This window comes from Microcaecilia unicolor, chromosome 4 (assembly GCF_901765095.1).
Source record: "Microcaecilia unicolor chromosome 4, aMicUni1.1, whole genome shotgun sequence".
NCBI classification, from domain to species: Eukaryota; Metazoa; Chordata; class Amphibia; order Gymnophiona; family Siphonopidae; genus Microcaecilia; species Microcaecilia unicolor.
This window is the reverse complement of record NC_044034.1, coordinates 237,633,945-237,653,111: the sequence shown is the minus strand read 5'-3', so window position 1 is coordinate 237,653,111 and position 19,167 is coordinate 237,633,945. Positions and strand designations below refer to the sequence as shown.

Here is a 19,167-nt window from a genome sequence, read left to right as displayed (position 1 = left end):
TTCATACTGTATTTTTACACATATGCCCCCTAATTCTATAAAAGTCTCCAAAAATTGTGCATGCAAATTTAGGCACACACCCAATTTGCGCATGCAATTTAATTGAACAAGCTAATTGGTGCCAGTTGGCTTTTTAACAAGCAATTATTGGTACTAATTACGAACTTAATTATAACTTATGCATGTAAATTTAGACATTGGATCCGGTAATTGTTGTCGTCTCTTCTTGGCCAGGGTGAGAGAGGCTTGGTGCTGGTGGCTGATATGGGGATGCCTGGAGTACTTGATCTATGATGAGAGAAAGAAACTGAGGGAGGACTGGTAACAGTAGCTGATAAAGAGAATGGAGGGGGAGAGGTGCTAGAGAACAAATGTTCCCTCTTTAAGTGAAAAATCAGCAGCATTGGTCTTGAAATAAAATCATTTTCAAAGGGTGTAGATCTGTACAGGGTGTGACATTTCCTTTTACCTACATGTCCTTGGTAGCAGAAAGGTTTTATAGGTGGTAAAGTTTTATTGAACAGAGTTATTTCTGATTAGCTTTGGAGAGCTGTGCTTCCTTTATCAGATCACTGGAAAACAGAAACAGTAAAAATTTCAATGAGTATCTAAAATGCGTCTTGCCTCCTGTGATTTGTTTTTCCTCTTATCTGAACTATTGGTTGGCATTCTGAATATTTTATGCCATGGAGTGTCCTATGGAATGTCCTATGTACTTGTTAGCGAAGTATGGGCCCTGTTTACTAAGGTGTGCTAGCGTTTTTAGCGTGAGCTAAGCACTAGAGACACCCATATATTTTCCTACGGGTGTCTCTAGCATTAGTGTGCACTAATTTTTATCATGCTCTAAAAACGCTAGTGGCTTAGTAAACAGAACCCTATTAAAAAAAAAAAAAAAATCTCAAAGAAGAAAATGCATGTGTGCAGGAATTCATATAACCTTGCTGATAATTGAATCATTAAAATTCTCAGAGGGCAAGCAGGATAGCATATTATCACATATGGATGACATCTGACAGAGCCCGGGACGGACAGCTTCCTAGCTTCTTTCTAGAAGCACGCGGTGCATGCACATACATCTTTTCATAACTATGCAGTCTTCATCCCAGGGCAGTGCAGACATATTCTCCTGTTGCTCTTTTAGCTCTTATCTCTTGTAGAGCCTTTTTCCTTTAAGCACTTTGCGGGACCAGTATTTGTTTCTCTTCCTTTGCTTTTTATTTGCCTTAGATTTTTCAGCTTTTATTTATTTTTCCTTGCCATCAATACCAGACCAGTTCAGACCAATGGGTTATGTCCATCCACCAGTGGAAGGAGACAGAGAAAATAATTCCAAGTACTTTGCCTCTTAAGGGTATCATGCAGCCTGGATTGCTTGGTATTTTCTCTCTCCTAGTGGATGGTGGACGGATGTGCAAGCTGCTTGTGGATGGCTGGCTGGCTAGCTCCTGTCCCAGCTTGGCTGTGGACGGTTGAGGAAGAGGGTCTGTTGGTAACCTGGATTGGGTTCTGTTTAGATGACACTCATCTGCCAGCTAGGGGATACTTATTGTTACTGGGTCCCTCCCCTCTCTTGCATGAGGCCTTTGAGGCTCAGGGGACTTGCATGTGGCATGGTGCAGGCTGATATTTCCTGCTTCTGGACACGTATATATGCTCTTTTCAGCCTCCAATGTGAGCTGTGACAGCAATGTACTTTTTAGCTTTGTGTAAGGTAAGCTGTTCTTTTACTCCTTTCTTCCATTTGAGACTACAAAAAAAAAAAAAGTCTCCATGCCCCTTTTCTAAGATGCTGAATTTTTCTAGTGGTTTGCTGCATTTGGAGAGTTTTTCACTGGTCAGGACGGCGCGCTTTTTGTCTTGTATCTTGGGTTTTCGGTGTACTTTTTGCGGTCTGCTGGTCCGCTAGGCTTCCTCTACACTGGCACCATTTCGGGCAGTGTTTTTGGCTTCTGGCACACTTCGGCCTGCTGGGTCCTTTGTTTCCTTTGCCCTCCTGGGACAGGCTGATTGTCTGTTTATTCCGGCGTGCTTTGTTCTCCGGGGGAATTCTGTTGAGTTAGCTCTGATTTGGGCCTCTGGTAGTGCACTAGTGTTGGTGACAGTTGAGGGTGGACAGCCGTCTCCGTTGCAGCCTTGTTCCCTATTCTTTCTTCTCTTTGCAGTGACTTATGATGCCATTATAAATTCTTTCTGATGGGTTCTCCTTATTCAAGTAAATTTTTAGTGCCCACCTTGTTGGACAGTTTCCAGAACTGGCCTTCTGTTTATGTTTTTACCGCAGCAGTGTACGGATGTGGGTGTTGCCTTTCTTGCTTACAGTTTTTGAAGTCTGGGAAAGGCTGAGCTTCTCTAACCTAAGTTTGTTCAGGTTCTGTTTTTTCTCTGGGTGGTGTTCTACCTTATTTGTGTGCATATACTTACTAGTTCTGCCCTGACTATGTCTAAATGGGTTTTTGCTCCTTCTACCTCTTGGAGGCCATTCTTGCCTGATCCCAGTTGAAAATTAATTTGTGCGCTCTGGATGCGTGCAGAATTTCATTGGGTCCTTTGCACTTATTTTTATGGCCTACTTAGTACTCTTCTCCCTCGGGCCATGTCAGTTTTTGGTCTCCTCTGGGTCACATCTCACTGTAGCCTTCCTCGTCCTGGCATCTTTACATGCCATTTTTCTAGTTTAAGTTGCTGTTTACAGGTCCCTTCTTTTGGTGGTCATTCCCTGTTGGGTTCTCTTCCCGGTACTAGTCTACCTTGTCAATCTCCAGAGCATGCCAATGTTTTCCCCGAGAGCACTATTTCCAGCTGTACTGCAGGCCGTGTTTCCATTGCTCTGCTTCTTTCGGGGTATTCTGCAGTGCTGGCAGTCTTGGCAGTGTTTTTCTTTGACTTTCTTTTTGGGACATCCTGTGGAATTCTGTTCTCTTTTTTTTTGTCTCTCTTCAGGGACTCCTTGCCTTTTCTTTGTGCTTGGAGTTGTCAGGATTTGAAAGTTGTCATTGCATTGCAGCTTATTTCTTTCTATAGATAGTTTTATCCCTTTGAGAAACTTGGACTTGGTCTTTTCTCAGATCTGGTATGCCTCCTTTTGGAGATGGCTGTCTTGTCAGCCCTACCATTCTGGCTTCTTTCAGGATGTTCTGCCATGCCATCTCTGGACTAGCATCCTCTTTTCTTGCAGGCTGGACGGCCTGCCTTTTTACTGTGCTGTCATCCGTTCTCTCTTAAGGTGGCCTTTATGTCTCTTGCAAGGATTGGCAGGTTGTCTCCTAAAGTGCTCATTTACGGTTTCTTCCAGGAATGCAATGCTGTTTCCTTGCCTGATTGTCATCTTTTTCTGGCACCATCCCTGTCTGTTGAGGTTTTGTTACGTTGAGCGGTTTGCCGCCTTTGGATATAAAATTTTCCTCCAGCTTGGCATGTCTACTTTTGCTTCAGTTCTGAATGGTGACTCTTGCTTCATCCTTGAATGGTGGGCCTCGCTCCCGTCTCTGGAGCTTATCTCCGATGAGTGGATCCAGGAAGAGCTGGGATGACTTCTTATCTGACCAGATGCTGTGGCTTCAGTGTCGAACCTGATGTCAGTCCAGCCCATTCTGAAAGCCCATGCTCTCACTGTTGGACCATATCCAGCCCTTTCAGGGAAGATGCTGGTGCTCTCACATGGAGCCTGCCCATTGGCCTAGCTGCTTGAGACAAGTGAGAACTCAAATTATTTTCCTCAGTCTGGGCTCCTATCATATTATTAGAACCCCACCCATGAAAGGTAACAACTGCAATTGGTACATCAGGTCCTATTACGAAATATTTCCTATTGGGAAAACACAACAAATCAGATTTGCTACAGATCATGAAAAATATACTCTAGTTGAATGCTTCATGTCGATCATATACACAAAGTGAAAAAAGAAGGAAATTGCCACAAGAGTTTCATAAAAAATCTGATTTATTCCTAACTAAAATCATAAACAATTAAAAGTCCGACAAGGACGTGTTTTGCCCTCGGGTGCTTGAAATCACAAAAAAGATAAAAGTAAGTAGAAATTATAAAATATAAATATCTAAAATATACACAGACCACATAGTATACTTGTTAATCATCCATACATATATATTCAAACTTCACAATAAGTAAATTAGCCATCCAATACATTCCCCAGTAGTGCAGTGAAAAAAAATTCACCTATTGAAGAGTGACCTAGTGGTTGGAGCACTGGTCTTGACATCCAGTGGTGGCCAGTTCAAATCCCACTGCTGCTCCTTGTGATCTTGGGCAGGTCATTTAACCCTCCATTGCCTCAGGTACAGAATTAGATTGTGAGCCCTCCAGGGACAGAGAAATACCCAGAGTACCTGAATGTAACTTACCTTGAGCTACTACTGAAAAAGGTGTGAGCAAAATCTAAATAAATAATAACAAATCATACATACATACATACAGAGTTTATACCTAAAAATGTTGTAGCATGTTTTTCTGACTTAAAGGTACATCAGAAGTAACTTCGCTAATATAGAAATACTGAATAAAAGCATTTATTATACATCTTACCTGAACTCTTTTAAATTAGCAATGTCAATTGCCTATGGGTTTGCCAAATCAGATTTAGTGAAGGAAGCACAAAATGCACATACCGTCTCTCCTGAAAAGCAGCAGTGACTACAGTAATATGTGGTGAATCTAACAGTGAGTTAACAGCACAGTTGATATAGAGGCTCCAGAGGTCAAAGGTTACCCAATCCACCAAAAATATAAAAAGGTAAAAAATAACTCTATGAAACAACTTTGACCATACTTACAGAAAGTATTATGAAAGCTATGTAATGGTGAAAGGGGGACAAAAAAAACAAAACTTGTGATAAAATTGCAATAAAAACAAACATAAAAACAAATTGAAATGGTTCAAAACACCTTAAAACCTAATTTAAGAAAAATAAGACTCCCAACCATGGAAAAACTCGGATGTTTTTGATCCCTCTGCCTTTCTTTATACAACCACTCCTAGAACCAATGTTGCACGTCAGGGTTTTCAATTAGGTCAAATTGGAGGAGAGATTCAAATATAGACAGTGCACATACTATTAATCAGTTTAAAAACAGAAGGAGAAGAAGACCCTATCAATATCCAATACCGATGTACAAGAAATTAGCAATATTAGCACTGATAGGTGTACAACATATCTAAAAGAGATGTAGAAAGGAATGTATTAAGCAAGGGCTTGTCCTTTGTCCCAACACCATCTTAAAATGCTTTTAATGTTAGAGTAGAGTAGACCTTTTTATTTTTATGAGGATACCCAATGATAATGGATTATTTTTTAACAAATACTGATAATACTACTGATTTTGTCCATTGTGAGAAATGATAGTAAATGGTTGTCACCAGGTACTGCTAATCCTTTGATATAGACATATGAAACACTGGTACTGCAGGATATCAGTAAGCTAGATGATGAGAAGTAAATTGTTTTTCATAATTTAAGTGAACAAGAGAAGACAGCCATTGATACATTTACATTAAAGCAGATAGAACTATTATAATAAAACCTGCAGATGGGCTGTAGTTATGGACATTGACATGTGTATTTCTGAAATTGAGAGAATTAAGTCATGAAAGTTTCTGTAAGAAACTTGCGTGATCCCATGACTAAGATAAAAAGTGAAATCAGTTCTCTCTTGGGTATAGCTAAAGAGAGGCAGTTTCTGACCAACAAGGAAATTGAGTTTCTGGAATTTAAATAACCGATTACTCTGACTATATACATTCTCCCAAAACACAAATCCCTCACAGCTCCACCAGGGAGATCCCTAATCACAGTGATTGGCTCATTACTTGAACCACTTTCTGTATTTATTGATAAATTTCTCAGACCATTTGTATTTAAGATACCATCTTACACTAGGGACTCCACAGACATCATTAACATCTTGACTGGTATGGAATGTATAGGTGATATTATATCCTTGTGTTAAATGTGGAATCCGTATATATGAATGTACTGTAGATAGATGCTATAGATATTATTTGTGATACCATTAAAAGGAGAAGTTTTTCTTGAGGGTACCAACAGAATTCATAGTTGAAATAGCTATTATTGCACTTACAAAGAACTAGTGTATGTTTAATGGAGACTGTTATCAACAGATAAAAGGCACAGTGATGGGGGCAACATTGGCCCCCTCGATTTGCTGATGCTTACATGGATAGTTTTGAAGAGAAATTCCTGAAAACACATGTATACAGAAAGAACACCCTTTTATGGAAAAGATACATTGATGAATATCTACATTTATATGGTAAAGTACACAAGCACTTTTGGAGCAGTTTTATATATGGTTGAATCGATTAGGTCCTAATATTAAATTCCAGATGCAATATAATAAAGAATGTGTACCGAAACCCACAGATGTAAATTAAGCTATTACACTATAGCAGTTGCCACAGCAGGTACTTGAAACAAATTTGCCCTGCAGTCAGTTTTGAAGGCAACCTATAAAGTAAGAACTGGAGAAATGATTTAACAGATTTAAGGAAAAAGGTTATCCTGATGATTGCATTAAAACCTGTTTACAGCGTGCAACGCAGATAGATAGGAAAGAGCTTCTTAAAGGTGCAAAGAAAATAGTTGACTGCTCACTCACATTTTTATTGCAAGTTTTATTTTGTTTTTGTCCCTCATCACCATTACATAGCTATTATAATACTTTCTGTAAGTATTGTGAGGTTGTGTGTGGTCAAAGTTGTTTCATAGTCATTTTTTTTACCTTTTTTATATTTTTGGTAGATTGGGTAACCTTTGACTCTGGAGCCTCTATATCAAGTGTGCTGTTAACTCAGATCAGAAACCACGTGCTGTTCCAAACAGCGCTCTAAAATTAACACTGGAACAGCGTGGGGCAATAATGCCCCTATGATCAGAGCTAATAGCTACTAGCCCTCCAGCCCCCATGTCGCTGTCTGGGGGGTTGTGGGGCAGCACTAGGCCACCACTGAAGCGATGGCAGGGGTTCTGGGGGTCCAATGGACCCCCCAGGACACAGTGGTAGCCGGAGCTGCCTGATTCGCTGATCCGGGTGGGGGGAGGGGCGGAACAGCGCCTTAACCTTAATGCCAGCTTTGAGCTGCCATAGAGTTATGGCGCTATTCTGCCCTTGTGATTGGAATGCTGTTCTCTGATTGTAGGGTGGAATACCGCAGAGCTTATTTAAATCTAATTTAAATTAACTCTGCTATTGCCTGGTGCAGGCGCTGTTTGCCCAAAGATCAAGTGTGTAGGTAAATGCAGATGCTGGTCTGGCACTCTAGTGCACACATATACCTTTTTTATCTTTGGGCAGTTACTTTGTTAGATTAACCATGTATTGCTGCTGTTACTGCTGCTTTTCAGGATAGAAGATATGTACATTTTGTGCTTCTTTCACTAGGCAATGATTGTTACATTAGTTTTATTTCTTGGCATTTTTAATACAAATGAGATTATTTATAATAAGTGCTTTTATTCAGTATGTCGATTAGTGAAGTTACTTCTGATGTACCTTTAAGTCAGAAAAATGTGCTGTGATTTTTATGAAAGTCTTGTGGCGATTTTTGCTTCTTTATTTACTCATAAGTACATAAGTATTGCCATGCTAGGAAAGACCAAAGGTCCATCAAGCCCAGCATCCTGTTTCCAACAGTGGCCAATCCAGGTCACAAATACCTGGCAAGATCCCAAAAAAGTACAAAACATTTTATACTGCTTATCCCAGAAATAGTGGATTTTCCCCAAGTCCATTTAATAATGGTCTATGGACTTTTCCTTTAGGAAGCTGTCCAAACTCCGCTAAGCTAACCGCCTTTACCACATTCTCTGGCAGCGAATTCCAGAGTTTAAATACACGTTGAGTGAAGAAACATTTTCTCTGATTCGTTTTAAATGTACTACATTGTAGCTTCATCGCATGCACCCTAGTCCTAGTATTTTTGGAAAGAGTAAACAAATGATTCATGTCTACCCGTTCCACTCCACTCATTATTTTATAGACCTCTATCGTATCTCCCTCAGCCGCCTTTTCTCCAAGCTGAAGAGCCCTAGCCGCTTTAACCTTTCCTCATAGGGAAGTCGTCCCATCCCCTTTATCATTTTTGTCGCCCTTCTCTGCATCTTTTCTAATTCCACTATATCTTTTTTGAGATGTGGCGACCAGAATTGAACACACTATTCGAGGTGCGGTCGCACCATGGAGCGACCACACTCAGTGATATATTTTGTAAGTTGCCTGCCCACTATTTTTTTTTTTTATTATTTTTTAGTCACACACACAAAACATGGTCAGACCGTCACCTAATAAAGAATAGGGGACCACAAATTAGAAACAAATATGCAGATAAAAATTGAAATAACCCCCCCCCCCCCCCACAAAAAAGCAGACTTTATTAACTCTGCAGTTACTACTGCTACTCCAACCTTCTCCTCCTCTTTCCACCCACCCTTCTAGTCCAGCCTTCACCTCTCTCTCTCTTTGTTTCCTTCCACCCACCCTTCTCCACCTCTCCACCCTGGTAGTTCACCCTTCTCCAATTTTTTCTCTTTCACACCTTTTTTCACACCTTTCTCTCTCTCTCTTTCACACCTTTCTCTCTCTCTCTTTCACACCTTTCTCTCTCTCTCTTTCACACCTTTCTCTTTCTCTCTCTCTCTCTCTCTTTCTCTCTCTCTCTCTCTCTTTCACACCTTTCTCTCTCTCTCTCTCTTTCACACCTTTCTCTCTACAAGCTAATGGAATTACTTGTATAATGTGTGCTCAGCTTGCCGTGCGTCTAAAGTACATGTACCCCTAATATTGTTGAATAAGTATGTGCACTAGTTGTATACTAAGAATGTACACACGTATCTCTGAAACATTTCTTTTTAAAGGTTGTTTGCTGTAAAAGTATAAGCATACTTCTCGGGGGATGAAAATGTATTTATGCAGCTTGTCCGCCTACTCTTTTATAGACCTTAATTAAGCCTTTCAAAATTTAACCCATAAAAGATGACTAAAAAGTTTGTGAAACTAGTGGTTTTTGAACAGAGGCATGGGTGTGTGGGAAGCATGCTCTCTGCTACAGTATATGGATTTTATTTCTTGTTTGCCAGATACCACTAACCTGATCATTTACCAAAGTTCTATAAAGCAAACAAGGAAAGAACAATAATGCTAACATGATGCTGAATGGGAGAATAGCATGTCAAAAGGGAAGAAGCAAATGCAAAGGAGGAAGAAATTGAAGGAGAGTGTGATGGGTGAAACGGTACCTGGCATCAGAAGCAGCCAGGTTTTGAGGTCGGGGGGGGGGGGGGGGGGGCATTCTGTAAAATAGGCACCAGTGCAAGGCAGAAGGGGTGAGCCGCATAGGCACCATTTCATCCAAAATCCATTTGGAGGAGCAGCCACTCCCCTTGCACCCTACCTAGCTACACCTTTGCTGGTGTGAGCATTTGGAGAGGGTAAGGAGCATCTAGAGGTCGACAAGTGTCTGCAGGGAGTGATGGAACAGTAGTGTGAAGGAGCTGAAAGGGCTAGGAAGGAACTCGGAAGCAGTGTAAAGAGATATATGGACTCTGGAGGGGGGTGGTGATAGAATATGGAAATAGGACTGAAGAAGAGTTGGAGAGACAATACATAGCTGGGTGAGAGAGTTTGGCTGCCAAGAGGAGTTGTGATGAGGAAGGTAGATGAGGGCTTGGGAAGGGTGAATACAGAAAATGACTTATGGTTTATTAATGGTGGTTCCCAAACCTGGTCCTGAAGAAACCCCAGCCAGTCATGTTTACAGGATATCAATGAATATTAATGAAAAATTTGCATGTACTGCCTCAACTGGATGCAGGTTCCCAAACCTGGTCCTGGACACACCCCAGCCGGTCAGGTTTAAAGGATATCTTCGATGAATATTCACGAAAGATTTGCATGTACTGCCTCCACTGCATGCAGCGCGTTTATGAATATTCATTGTGGATGTCCAGAAAACCTGACTGGCTGAGGTGCCACCAGGACCAGGTTTGGCAACCACTGGTTTATTAACATTTGATATAGTGCCTTATGTGTCACACAGGAGAACTAGAGGATTGGTAAAACTGAAGGATAATTGGAAGCTGGGAAAGCAGGCAATGGGATTACTGAGAAGAGAGAATAAATATGATAGGTTCAGTAAATGTCCCATTACACTGCCCTTATTGCTTTCAATAAATAACATGCATTAATGTATATTAGCATGTGCTTATGCAGTAGTGCCTTGTAGTAAATCTATCCCTCAGTATTTTATACATGAGTGTGCTACTTAATTTGTGTGTTTCTTTTAAATTGATATATTGAGGGATAAACGCTATTTTAAAAGCATAAAAGCTTCAAAATGCTTGCTCTTCCTGTAGTTATAAAATTCTGCTTCCATTATTTCAGCTGCAGTATTTTAAGAAACGTCTTTATCATATCTGTGTATTCTGTTTTTTTTCTTTTAATTAGTGTACTGCGCCGTGGTCAAGTTACTGCTTCGTAACTTCTCGTGCTCTCTGCTCATCCACATATGATCAAAATGAAAAGGTAAGCTGAGCTGGTTCAGTCGACTATTAATGTTTTAATTTATTTAACTTCCTTCCATAGACCAGAGGTTTCCAACATGTGGTATATGTACCCCAAAGTGTATGCAAGACATTAGCAGGGGTTATGGAACACACCGAAGAGCCAAGTATGCATCTCTCCCTCCCTCTTTCCTTCTCCCTGATCCAGCAGCACTTCTCCTTCTTGGACTTCCTTCAGTCTTCCTCCCACGTCTAGCAGCTTTTTCCACCCCCTCCCTGTGATCCATCCTAAGTTGCCTGATTGCAGTTGGTAGCTGCAGTGCAGCAGTTGAAATAGGTATCCTTGGGGCCTTCTTTAGACAATGCTCCACCTCTTCTGATGCAGCTTCCTGTTTCTGTAGAGGTAGAGTAGGGCGTAGCCTAGTGGAGACCCCGAGGTCATAGGAGCCGACTCTATGGGTGCTATGAGTGCTTGAGCACCCCCAATATTGAGAAAAGTAAGGGTTATTTCGACTGGGCTTAGCTCCCCCAATAATTTTGAAAAGTTGGCTCCTATGCCTGAGGCTATGTATTTCAATAGCTGTGCTGCCACTACCATTAGTGATTGAGCAATTTAGGATAGACTGCGGGGAAGGGGACAAAGAGAGAGATACTTCTGGACCTGGAAGTAGGTGTGAGAGAGAAAGGAAGAAATACTGCTGGACCTAGAGGTGGGCAGGAGAGGGCGAGATGCTGCTGAACCTAGAGATGGTTGGGAGACTAGCCCCAGAGTGGGAGGAGGTGGAAAGGGATACAGAGAAGCAGTTGTGTGCTGGGAAATTAACAGGCTCTCGGGCGTTGTCAGCCCTGCAATTGGGGGGGGGGGGCATTCCTTTGCTGGCAGTGATGCCGAGGTCTTCTTGCGCATGAGTGCACAAGAAGTCCTGGCTTGTTGCTTAGAGCCAGAAACAAGCAGTGGGAAGTGGCAGCAGTCCATTTATTTGACTGACAGGGCTTGGGATCCTTGCCAGCAAAGGTAAAGGGGAGTTCAGAGACACCAGGGGTGGCCCAACTGGAAGCTGGAGATTTACCACTGATGTGCTGGAGATTGAAGGCCAATGAGTGAGGTTTTTTTTGTGGGCCCCAGCCATGTCTAAAACCAGTTCTGGCAGAGACATGTTCTAAAACCTGACATATTCTAATAAAAAAATGAAAATAACATTTTTTTTTTCTACTTTCTGTTGATTTTATTTTTCTTATTGTGTTGGTCACAGTCTTTGGTTTCTGCTTTCCTCTTTCTTCTCTTAACGGTTTTGCCAGAATATCCTTGTCCATTTGGCACTTCCTTTCTCTTCATGCCCTCCATCTATTTTCTCTCTGCATCCCTATCTATCTGACCCAGCATCACCCTGTCTTCCCACAATACTGAGCATCTCCCATCTCTGTGTCTCTATTCTTGCTTTGTCCAACGTAACTCTTCTGTTTCTCTGTGCCTCCTGCCACATGCCAGCATCTCTCCCTCCCTCTGCTGCTCCCCCCCCCCAAGTGGTCTAGCAAGTGCTCCTGTTTCTTCCCTCACTCCTGATCTGTCTCCCCTTTGCAGAGTGAGCACCTCTCCCTCTTCCTTCTTTCCCCACAATTACTGGCACCTCTCTCATTTTTTGTCCCCCCCCCCCCCCCCCCGCCCCACAAGGCCAACTCCTCTTGCCCTCTCTGTTTTTCTTTCTCTCTCTCCTCATTAGATTTTTCTTCCCTATCTGACCTCCCTGTCCAATACCTTTCTTCCTCCTTGCTCCCCCAACCTGATGCAGCACCTCTCTCCCTCCCCCCATGCAGTACCTGGCTGGCTGTCTCCTTTGTTACCCCTCCGCCCACCAACGCAGTACCTGGCTGTCCCATCTGTCTCCCTCGTTGCAGCACCTCTGTCCCTCTTGGCCCCCACCCCTGATGCAGCATCTCTCTCTCTCGTTGCTCCCCCCCCCCCCCCCGAAATCAGTACCGCCTGAGCCCAAACTTTTAGGAGCTGGGAAGTAGCTACTTTTTTTTTTTTTTTGCAAGTCTTTATTGAATATTTAGGAGAACGCATATCAGAATATAAATGGGTGATTTAAAAACATGAACATCCTATACCTATAACAGCCCGAAAGTGTTCTCAACTAAAGTTGTAGCACAACCTAACATGTACTTCTAACATTTTTGAAAAGGATTTATCTGTATAGTTCCCCCCCCCCCCCCCCATCTCGCTGTACTCTACCCCAGTCCCGCCCTTATTCAGAATAAGAATGTTTCGGATAGGACCCCTGAGGCCAAAAAACCATTAACAAGAGCAATGCTTCAACAAAGGTTCTCAGATAGCTTCCCATTTACCCTGGGTATGGCAACGTATAGCCCAGTGTTTTTCCATTTCATAAATATACCAAAGTTTGTTCAACCACTTGACCAAAGAGTGAATAGAGGAACATTTCCATTGTGCAGCCAGTGACTCTGGCAGCTGACGTAGCATGTCTCACCAGTAAGGGCCGGGGGCTTCACAGGAAATATAAAGTATTCAGGAGACCATGGAGTAGACTTCACCAGCCATCTCTGGAGCCTAAATTGAATAGCCTTCCAATATGCCCGAACCTTACCACAGGACCACCAAATATGACCCATAGTGGCCCTCTGTCCACACCCCCGCCATCACAGAGGAGAGTCAGTTGGAAATGTGATGTAGACATACAGAGGTAAGATACCATCTATATAATACCTTAACAGCATTTTCTTTAAAGGGAACAGAGATAGCGACCTTCAATAAGGCATTCTGTATAAAATTCCAGCCATCGTCCCCAATTGTATTCCCCATTTCCCAATGCCAGTGAAGACGATGCACCCAGTGGGGTGTACATGCTTGTGTTGGTATTTATGCAATCATGAGATAAGACCTCTCGTACCCCTGGAGTCCTCACAAAAATCTTCAAGAAAAGAATCTTCCAAAAGTATCTGAGCCCGAATCTCAGCAGAGGAAAGGAAATGCTGCAGCTGGGTGTAGGCATAGACCTCATATGGGAGGACCGGGTATTCCTCAGCCAAAGTAGCAAATGGAATCGAGGCATCTTCAAACAACTGACCCCAGGTTGCAAGGCCGAGAGAGATCCAGCAGGTAGAAGGCCCTGGAACAAGGCCTGGGGGGAAAATAGATTGAACGCTATGGGAGTCAGTTTAGACAAAATTAAATCAGGCTTGGAAAACAAACTGTCCCAATAGTAAAAAGTGATACGAGCTGACAGACAAATATCTCCTTATAGTTAGTGGTGTTTACTTGGGAGCCACATAAGGAAAAGAAGAGGACGAGGGCCAACCGAGACCTGTTGTAAGTGAATCCAAAGCTTGTGAGGTCTCGCCTGAAACCATTCAAGAACAGCACGAGCTTGAGCATCCTTCTAGTACCAAAAAGCATTGGGAACTCCCAGGCCTCCCTTCCTCTTACCCTGATAGAGAAAGGAACGAGGTAAGCGAGGATGCTTATTACACCAAATCGAGTCAATTGGTCCTGTAGACCAGAGAGAAATTTCTGAGATAAAGAGGGAGAACCTGAAAAAGATACATCAAGTGGGGCACAATGTTCATTTTCGATGTGGTGATCCTCCCAAACCAGGAGAGCTCAGAAGTACCCCAATGTTCCAAATCCCTATATAGGTCCTGCAGGAGAGGAGAGTAATTGGCAGAGAACAAGTCTGAGAACAGTGGGGTTATCATAACCCCCAGATACCTAATTTCTCTAGACACCCACCGAAACGGGAAAGAATGTTGACGCGAACTCAACACCTGTAAAGGAATCCCAACCACCATAGCTTCAGACTTATTCATGTTAAGTTTGAAACCGAGGAATATTCAGCCAGAAGCTTAACAAGATTAGGCAGAGAATTCAGTGGTTTAGTCAAAGATAGAATGTCATCGGCAAACAATGCCAGTTGATATTCTCGATCACCTACACGAATACCAGAAACATTTGAATCAGAATGCACAGCTACTGCCAGGGACTCCATAACTAGGACAAATAACATTGGTGATAGAGGACAACCCAGACGGGTGCCCCTAGTTAAGGGAAACACTTGTGAGTTACCCCCATTAACACAGACACGTACTCAGGGAGAAGCATAAAGAGCTTGAATTCATCTCCTAAAGCCAGAACCAAGACCAAACTTATCTAGCACTTGATCCATAAATTGCCAATGAACTCTGTCAAATGCCTTCTCAGCATCTAGATCAAGAAGGCAAACCGAGAGAGCGTCTTTCTGGTTCTCACACTTAAGCAAATTAACCGTATGTCGGATATTGTCCATGACCTGTCTGTGAGCAACAAAGTCCACTTGGTCAGGATGAATTAAGTCCAGCAACACTGCCACCAGCCGATTGGCGAGGATCTTTAGCTAAAAGCTTGACATCAGAATTAAGTACCAAAATAGAGCGATACGACGCATAATCCATTTTATCCTTATCTGGTTTTGGAATAATTTCAATCCATGCTTTCATCATGGAAGGAGGAAGTTCTTCCCCAGAACACACACCATTAAGAAGTTTGGCTAATAAAGGAACCAACCCACCCGCTAAAGGTTTGTAAAAGTCATTAGGTAGACCATCAAGGCCTGGAGATTTCCCTACTGGGAGTTCTTTAATAATCTTACGGACTTTATCCACGTGAATAGGGCTCTCTAAGGCAACATGTTGTTCATCTGTTAGACTGGGAAGAGGATGAGCAGATAAATAAGCTTCAATGGCCGCAGGATGAATGGAGGAGTCCGAAGTGTAGAGGGATTGGTAGAAGGTTTGAAAACGTTGACAAATCAATGGGGATTGGGTCAACAGATGACCCTTACCATCCCTCACTTTAAGAATGGTACATACAGTCCACTCGCTATTGCTGCAGTTTAAGTGTCAAGGAGCGGCCCGGTTTATTGCTATACACTGTTGTTGTTGCTGACCTCAAAGAAATTGTAGCTGTTCTGTATGTGTATGTATGTGTGTGTATATATATATATATATATATATATATATATATATATTCATTCTCAGAGGACAAGCAGGCTGCTTGTTCTCATGATTGGGTCGTCATCCGAGACGGCTCAGGAGACCGGCAAAAGTTTTTACAGCAAAAACAAAGAACTCTCTGCCACGCGGGCCGAACACAGCGCGCATGTGCGAACGGCTTCACGCCCGCGACGCGAGCGTGCCCTCTGTTTCTTTTTGTACGCGATCTTGAGTGCCACGTTTTGTTCGAGCGCTCAAACTTTTTCAGCTCAGGAGTCTTGTTTTTCGCGTTTATCGCCCCCTTTTTTCTTTCACATTTCCTGTGTTGTTTTACAAAAATATATAAAAAAAAAAAAAACCGAGTTATCTTTTCCCTTGTTTTCTTAGTCGTCTTCACTTCTTCTTTAAGTTTCCTTCTCTTTTTGTCGCGGCCGCCTTTTAGGCTGCTCGGCCGGGTCTTTTTTTTCCCTTTGTGCCTTTTTATTGGCACGATGGAGTCCTTTAATTTTGCAGCCACTGTTTTTCTGTCCATGTCATGGAGGACTCCCAGTGGCTTCAAGTGTTGTACTCGCTGCAACCAGACCATCTCGGGTACCGACCCCCACGTGTGGTGTCTCCAGTGCCTTGGGCCCGAATATTTGCCAGCTGCTTGTAAGTTGTGCTCATTAATGAAAAAATGGACCCAAGTGTCGAGGGAAGCATCGACTTCGAGAGCGCAGGTAAAGGCAGCCACATCGCGCTGGTAGTAGCAAGGCATCGAGTGGGTCTCCACCTGTCTCGAGGCCTACTGCTATGCAGGCGGTCCCGGCCCTGAGGAGGCGTGAGGATTCCATGTCCTCCTCTTCGGTACCGAGAAGTCTTAATGATGGGTGTTGAGCGAAGGCTAAGAAGCACCATCATCGATCTCCTTCCATGCACGGTACTGGGAGCTCCGGGGAGCCGAGGGATTCGGCACCTGAGAAGCATCGGCGCCGAGAGGACCGCTCACCCTCTATACAGGAGGTGCCGATGCATCTATCTTCTGGCAGCTCAGTACCGGCTATCAAGCCCCGTCAGGTTCTGCCACCAGCTCCTACACTGGCCCCGCAGCCTTTCCCGATGGAGGCTGTCGACGAGCGCATCAGGGCCCTTCTTCCAGAGCTTTTGGAGGGGTTGCTAAGCCAGTCTGCATCGGTGCCAGGGGTGCTTGCGCCTTCTGCATCGACTGTTGAAATGGCATCTGGACCTTCGCCTGTGGTGAGGTCTCCGTCCTCGGTGCCGCTTGCGTTCTCCCTCGACGTCGGCGGAGGAAGCTTAGCCACAGTCCAGGCAGGAGTCAACTTCTTGACCCCCCCCCCCCCCCCGAGGGGCACTAGAACAGCTTTCATTCACGATCACAAAAAGAAGGCATTCCAGCAGGCCAATTTTTGCAGTTAAGGAGATTATGCCAGACCACTGAATTATATGATCACCATGCCACTGATTTATATCAGCGATTAAGAAATAGAGGGTATCCAAGACATGTATTAAAAAAAAAGCAAGTAAACGAGCAAGAAATGCACAATGGGAATGGCTACTACATCCACAGCCTACAACACAAGAGCAGCAAGATTGCTTGATATGTGTCCTCCCTTTTTCATCTCAAGCTGAACACAAAAAAATCATACGGAAACATTGGCCAATATTACAACTTAATAACATTTCTTCTGATATAAGCTTCGTCGCTTGTACAAGGGCTTGCAACATGGGAGAAATACTGGCCACCAGAGATACATTGAAACCATCTGACAGCACGGGAGGGCATGATAAATGTCAGCGATGCGTTTACTGTCACCATGCATGGAAAACTTCAGTAATAAAACAGCCTAACACAGGCAAAGATTTTACACTAAGGTACAAGGCCGATTGTGAATCTGCGCGAGTGGTGTGTATATATATATATATATATATATATATATATATTTTTTTTTTGTTACATTTGTACCCTGCGCTTTCCCACTCTTAGCAGGCTCAATGCGGCTTACATGGGGCAACGGAGGGTTAAGTGACTTACCCAGAGTCACAAGAGCTGCCTGTGCCTGAAGTGGGAATTGAACTCAATTCCTCAGTTCCCCAGGACCAAAGTCCACCACCCTAACCACTAGGCCACTCCTCCACTCATGGCATTAAATGCCCGTGTGATAAGTGGTATATCGGACAAACAAAGCGTAGGATCAAAGATCGCATAGCAGAACATCTCAGTAACCTTAGAACCCATACAAAGGAGGCACCGCTGGTATCTCACTGGGTGCAGATGAACCATAAGGAGTCTGATCTTTCATTCATTGTATTACACCAAATCCCAATGGATGTCAGAGGGGACATAACAGCCATGCTAATTCGCAAAGAACAGCGCCTGATTTACCAGTGGCAGACAGTGACCCCACGTGGCTTGAACAAGGAAATTGATTGGTGCATATGACACGCCCCTTAGGTTTAAATAGCTATAGTATAGAGTCAGGAGTAGAAGCATTGCGCATGTACCGGCGTTCGGCCGGAGGGAAGTTGAAGCTGTTGGCTCCTATCACAGGTTAGTCGTAAAATATTGTACACTATGACCTTACTACGGTTATGTTAAAATTACAATAAAGTATAAGTTTCAAAGTTGAAATATTTGGCTCCATGTGACCATGTTAAATTTTATTACTGTAGATTCAGCATACTGTTCCCCTAAGGACGCCTAAGGGCAAAACATGCCTGCATGTAGGGAAATTAAAATGAGATACTGCTGAATATTGAAATCCATAATAGGGAGACGGTTGTAAACCACAGCTTTTATGTCAACGTCGAAGCCTGGGCTTCCAACAGGATGAATTCTCATTCATGACTGCATCCATCTCACCTTAAGTAGAGAATTTATGCTAATTTAAGCTAACTTTAATGCCAACTGGCTTCAAGATTAGATCAAGTACAGCTAAAAAGAAAAACAATCATCTTATATTTTGGTAATTAAAAGTGAACCACATTACATCACAACAGCATTAGGATAGGGAGGTTGGAGTGCCATGATGTTAAATGGGCTTCCTAAGCAGTAATATACTGTGAGAGCGTCCTGCGGGATAAGTCCCAGTTACTGAGCACTATTCGCATATTTAAAAAAGAAAAAAAATCACACACTAGTATCACATTAAGTTTTATGTATAGATTTTTGATTTACCATTTAGTTAAAACTTAATGCCAAGAAGTGTAGAATGATGCACTTGGGTTGCAGAAACCCAAAAGAGAGATACCGGATAGGAGGGGAGAGATTAGTAAGCTCGACTCAGGAGAGAGACCTTGGAGTGTTGGTGTCGGAGGATCTGAAGGTGAAGAAACAATGCGACAAGGCAACGGCCGTAGCCAGAATAATGTTAGGCTGTGTAGAGAGGGGCATAACCAGCAGAAGAAAGGAGGTGTTGATGCCCCTCTACAAGTCGTTGGTGAGGCCCCACTTGGAGTATTGTGTTCAGTTTTTAAGGCCATATCTTGCTAAAGATGTAAAAAGACTGGAAGCGGTGCAAAGAAAAGCTGCAAAAATGGTATGGGATTTGCAATGCAAACCGTACGAGGAGAGACTTGCTGACCTGAACATGTACACCTTAGAGGAAAGGAGAAACAGGGGTGATATGATACAAATATTTGAAAGGT

General features: G+C 43.0%; 1 protein-coding gene across 1 annotated transcript in view; it reads left to right on the top strand.

Annotated features, from left to right (window-relative positions):
* Positions 1-19,167, top strand: part of PCCA (propionyl-CoA carboxylase subunit alpha) — a 1,085,625-nt gene that overhangs the window by 19,995 nt on the left and 1,046,463 nt on the right. The window contains 1 exon segment of the mRNA XM_030201346.1: positions 10,481-10,558. Coding sequence (XP_030057206.1) covers positions 10,481-10,558 — 78 coding nt within the window.